We start from the raw sequence: 6,096 nt of genomic DNA on the forward strand, positions 1-6,096 counted from the left end.
TACTTGAGTAAAAGTAGAAGTACTCAGAACTTGTTCTTGAGTAAAAGTAGAAGGACTCAGAACTTGTACTTGAGTAAAAGTAGAAGTACTCAGAACTTGTTCTTGAGTAAAAGTAGAAGGACTCAGATCTTGTACTTGAGTAAAAGTAGAAGTACTCAGAACTTGTTCTTGAGTAAAAGTAGAAGGACTCAGAACTTGTACTTGAGTAAAAGTAGAAGTACTCAGAACTTGTTCTTGAGTAAAAGTAGAAGGACTCAGAACTTTTATTTGAGTAAAAGTAGAAGTACTCAGATATTGTACTTGAGTAAAAGTAGAAGTACTCAGATATTGTACTTGAGTAAAAGTAGAAGTACTCAGAACTTTTACTAGAGTAAAAGTAGAAGTACTCAGATATTGTACTTGAGTAAAAGTAGAAGTACTCAGATATTGTACTTCAGTAAAAGTAGAAGTACTCGGATATTGTACTTGAGTAAAAGTAGAAGTACTCCGATCTTGTACTTGAGTAAAAGCAGAAGTACTCAGATCTTGTACTTTAGTAAAAATCGAAGTACTCAGAACTTGTACTTTACTTTTAGTATATTTTTGCATAATATTGTACTTGAGTAACAGGGAAGAATTAGGATAAACTAAAGTACTTTATTCTGTGCTTGGTTGAGAAGTTGAAAATTATACTTCAATTACATGCAATGATGACGATGATGATGAAGGTGTTTACAGCATCATCTCAAGTAGAAGTATGTGTATGATGATGATGATGATGATAATGATGAAGGTGTCTACAGCATCATCTCCAGCAGCAGTCTGTGTAGCGGTACTCTTTGCTCCCGGTGTATCCTCAGCAGGTTCCTCACGGCCCGGTCAGCAGTCTGTCTGAGGAGGGGGAGGCTCATCAGCAGCCGGCCCCCCCGCGGCCCCCCCACCCTGGAGGCCTGTAGCTCCTGCAGCGCCCCCTGCAGGCCGTCCTGCAGCCTCTGCAGCGAGGGGGGGTCCAGAGGGTCCGCGTCTGACGGGGGAGAGAGGGGGGGGGACTTTAGTTATATACACAATATAAAATATACAGAACAGCATGGACGGAGATTTCAAGGCATATTTCCATATCGTTTAAAGGCCACCTATTATTTAAAATCCTCTTCTTGATGTCTCTTCTGCATCAACATGTGTCCCCTCTTCTCCATGTCTCTTCTGCATCAACATGTGTCCCCTCTTCTTCATGTCTCTTCTACATCAACATGTGTCCCCTCTTCTCCATGTCTCTTCTACATCAACATGTGTCCCCTCTTCTTCATGTCTCTTCTACATCAACATGTGTCCCCTCTTCTCCATGTCTCTTCTACATCAACATGTGTCCCCTCTTCTTCATGTCTCTTCTACATCAACATGTGTCCCCTCTTCTCCATGTCTCTTCTACATCAACATGTGTCCCCTCTTCTTCATGTCTCTTCTACATCAACATGTGTCCCCTCTTCTTCATGTCTCTTCTACATCAACATATGTCCCCTCTTCTCCATGTCTCTTCTACATCAACATGTGTCCCCTCTTCTTCATGTCTCTTCTACATCAACATGTGTCCCCTCTTCTCCATGTCTCTTCTACATCAACATGTGTCCCCTCTTCTTCATGTCTCTTCTACATCAACCTGTGTCCCCTCTTCTTCATGTCTCTTCTACATCAACATGTGTCCCCTCTTCTTCATGTCTCTTCTACATCAACATGTGTCCCCTCTTCTTCATGTCTCTTCTACATCAACATGTGTCCCCTCTTCTCCATTTCTCTTCTACATCAACATGTGTCCCCTCTTCTTCATGTCTCTTCTACATCAACCTGTGTCCCCTCTTCTTCATGTCTCTTCTACATCAACATGTGTCCCCTCTTCTCCATGTCTCTTCTACATCAACATGTGTCCCCTCTTCTCCATGTCTCTTCTACATCAACATGTGTCCCCTCTTCTTCATGTCTCTTCTACATCAACATGTGTCCCCTCTGTGGAAAGAGACTCTGAAAGTTTCAGGAACAAAGATTCTCTCTCTCTTTTTGTCAACAACTTGGCAGTCTGGGACAGCGTGGGGTTCATTGTCAGCAGTCTGACTGCTGGAGGGAAGAAGCTGTGCCTAGTCCTGTTGGTTCTACCCGGGAGGCTGCGGTCGCGTGTCCCAGAGCGGGTGCCACGTAGGGGGATAAACAGTGTATGGTTGGGGTGGGAAGAGTCTCCGATGATGTTTCGTGCCCTTCGCAGGCAACGCTTTTCATAGACTTTACTGATGGTAGACTAAACAATAAGTAGTTTAAAGGTTTTGACTGCCCTTTAAGTTATTGTTTATAGTTATGTTTAATATATTTGAGGTCAATGTGTTTTATAACATTTTGTAGTAGTGTTTCAGGACCTGCGTTTCAAAAAAAGAGTCTGTGTTAATCACAGGTCACTAGACGGTCAAGTGGGAAACCAAAGAAAGGTCAAGGTCAGCCTGTGGGTGTTTATATATACACACACACACACACACACACACACACACACACACACACACACACACACACACACACACACTCACACACACTCACACACTCACACATGCATCCCCCTCTATTGTGTGAAATATTGATATTCGGACATTTAATGGACTGAGAAAAAAATTCTAAGACACATCAGGCTGAAATACATGAATTAACACACACACACGCATACGCACACATGCACACACACACACACACACACACACACACACACACACACACACACACACACACACACACACACACACACACACACACACACACACACACACACACACACACACACACACACACACACACACACACACACACACACACACACACACACACACAGCTAACAGTTTATAAATCCAGAACTGAGTCTATCAATAAACGTTATTGACCCGAGGCTCAGACAGTGGGAGACTGACCAGACTTCAGCTGGAAGTGTCCCAGCATGCACTGCTTCAACAGGAGTGTGCAATGCAGTGATATTGATCAGCTGTTAAAACACAGCATCAACAACAACTCTATTTAAAAAGGGTGTCCTATTTTGAGCTAAATCCTTCCATTGTTGTCCAAAATAAATCACTAGAGCATCAAATGAGGATTCATCCGCCGCTAAAAATAGTCCCGTATAAATGCAATGTTTCCTCCTTTTGTTTTAATACATCTAAACAGAGCAGCCAGTGCTTTAAGGAGAACATTGGATATATATTTAATGTAAAGATAATGTACTCTTTTAATTAAACTACAAAGAATTGTCAGATTACGGGCGACAAACAATGATTCATTTATATGCAAAAATGATCAAATATGACGTTTTGTTACGCTTTTAATATCAATGCAGTAATAATACAGTATTTCACTCTGACGTGTAGCACTGTAGCGGGTAGTGTGACATGGTAAAAATACACATGTAAATTACCTCATGCACTTAAATACACAAAAGAAAAAAAAACAAAATCATAATTGACCACGTAATTAAATTAACTAGAAGGGGCACTTGGAGAGTACAGACCCCAGATATCGCATTGTTAACGAAACTTTTAATGCATGTATTAGATCAAACGTTTTTTTTTATATTACGTTTCATATCAATTGGGCTCGTAGTATTTCCGTAATCCAGCCAACAAAGAACCGATATTTAAACCGTTTACACCAGAATTAGAAAATACCAACTCCCCCCAAAAGCTATTGGGGCTAATCAGGAGCGCCGTAAGGGGGAGAAAAGTTAGGACGATTCTAAGGGCCCGTGACTGACAGGGGCCCAAACTATTTTAGAACACACACATTTAAGTAACCGATGTGATTATCTTTTCATGGGGCCCAAAATCCCAAGGCGGCGCCCCTGGGGCTAATCAATACTGCGCTGCTTCAGCTCCCAGCCTCTGATCAATATCAGAAACACTCCTCTGGATCAATACGCTCAGACCCCCTCCCCCCAAAACTTCTCCTCTCTAATTTTAAATCAATATCAGTATTCATGTGTCTGTGTCAGGGTCAGGGGCACCGGGGGAGGGATGGCACGGATCACACCAGAAAGACTCAGAAAAAGGTTAGAAAAGTGTCAAAATAACTATAATTTCACAGGAAGACTAGAGCTAGAGGAATGAGAGAATCTGGTGAGGGGTATTTCCAAATATCTGGAACAAACTCCCAGAAACCTGCCGGTCCGCTGAGACTCTCTGACTACTTCTAAATCCAGGCTGAAGACTTTTCTTTTTGCCGCCGCTTTTAATTGAACTATTCACATCTCACACCGAACCGTAACTGTCATTCATGTTTTATTATCTTTGCTTTTTAATGTTTCTAATGTGTTTTTTATGCTGTTAATGTCATTCATTTTTGTAAGCACTTTGAATTGCCTTGTGTTGAAAAGTGCTGTATGAGGCCCCGTCCACACGGAGACGATATCAGTTGTATCCGCTAAAGTTCTTTATCGTATAGACCAGGGATCACCAACTACATTTGTGCCAGGGCCAACATTATTCCTAGAGACTCTTTCGGGGGCCAGCAATCTTTTTTCTAGGCCTGAATTTTGAAGTTGTTGACCGCGGGGGGAGGGGGGGGGGGCTACTGCGGAGCGCATAAAGAAGACTCTTCACGCTAACAAAGGATCACGTCTTCTTCAGGGCAGGGAAGGCTACGCCGTACGCAGGCTACTGTCCCGAAGCTGCTGCCTCTCTGCCTTTCTGTTGGACTCCGGTACTGCACATTACTCACGAGACGATATATATAATTGAGTGGGGGACGAACGAACTAACCACTCCGCCAGCGCCACAGCGCGTGCCGGATAAGAATGTCTGGCGTTCCAGATTTGCCAGTTGATGGTCACTGGTATAGACGCTTCGTCCACACGAGGCCGAAACGGAGCCGCGGCTTCGGAGCCCGTAACCGATACACTTTAAAACCGGCTCCCAAAGTGGGTAAGTCTGGAGACGAAACGCTTGCAGCTCCGTGTGTACGCCCTATACGATAATTTCCTGAATTGATGACGCCCTAGCCCCACCTCTCCTGCTCACCCCGCGTCATTGCTGATGCATTTCGCCAACAACAACAATGGCGGATCAGAGCACTGCGTTCGTGCTCCAGACGCTACTGACCATGCTACAGATGTTAGTGCAAAATCTACAGATCCTCTACCACAACCATCAGCAGCAAGTGGACATGGAGAACTACATCAACTACCTAGTTTGTTTGTTTATGCCTTATGCCCATGCTCGGGGGGTCTTATTCACTGCTTTTGGTGTATTTTGTGGCAGAAGTACAGCGCCACTTACAGGCCCGGCATATGTACTACAGCATACATCGGGTCGAGCGGTTTCGTGTGGACGGAAGACTTTTTTAAAATCGACTTTGGTTCGAAATCGGTTTCATCTCCCTGTGTTCGGGGCCTAAATAAACTTGCCTTGCCTTCAAAAATAAAGTTATTAAAAGACAATATTTTACAAGTGGGTTATGATTGATCGCAATAACAAAAATGTGGAATTGAAATACAAGACTATGTTATTCAAAAAAAGCTTAAATTAAAAAGGTTTGGAAATTGTAAATATATGGTATCGTAATTGCTAGAAAAATATATTATATGAAAATGGTGTGTGTGTGTGTGTGTGTGTGTGTGTGTGTGTGTGTGTGTGTGTGTGTGTGTGTGTGCGTGTGTGTGTGTGTGTGTGTGTGTGTGTGTGTGTGTGTGTGTACCAGTGTTAGCGAGGGCCATGGCCTTCAGCATCACCGCCTCCTCAGGGCTCATATTCATCGCCTGATATTTGGCGCTCAAGTGTCGCAGCGCCTCGTAGAGATCGGCCAATCCCGCGGCTCGACACTGAGCCTCGTCCAATCGCAGGTTCTCGGCGAACACAAGCTCCTCCCCCTGCGACCGCCAGGCCACGCCCACCAGCAGCGCCTCCATCCAACCGCTCTGCAGCAGCAGCATCTGGTCGACCAATGAGAGCGCGGCGAAACCTGAGAGACAGAACAGGTGAGCCTGGACGTAAAAAAAAAAGTGGAAAATACCCAGACGAAAAGATGACATGTCGAAAAAAGTGGGAAAGAAGACAATAGAAAAAAGTTAAAAATAACGACAGTTGAAAAAAAACGACAGTCAAA

The 6,096-nt window shown here is 43.8% G+C and overlaps 1 protein-coding gene across 1 annotated transcript in view; it reads right to left on the reverse strand.

Moving 5' to 3' along the window:
• Positions 1-659: 659 nt before the first annotated feature.
• Positions 660-6,096, reverse strand: part of LOC307034985 (estrogen-related receptor gamma-like) — a gene marked incomplete at its 5' end in the record, with an annotated part of 8,343 nt that continues 2,906 nt past the window's right edge. The window contains 2 exons of the mRNA XM_079673909.1: positions 660-1,003; positions 5,689-5,952. Of these exons, the coding sequence (XP_079530035.1) occupies positions 777-1,003; positions 5,689-5,952 (491 nt within the window). The 3' untranslated portion in view covers positions 660-776. The remainder of the gene's footprint in view (positions 1,004-5,688; positions 5,953-6,096) is intronic.

This window comes from Notothenia rossii (assembly GCF_949606895.1).
Source record: "Notothenia rossii genome assembly, chromosome: 4".
Taxonomy (NCBI): Eukaryota; Metazoa; Chordata; class Actinopteri; order Perciformes; family Nototheniidae; genus Notothenia; species Notothenia rossii.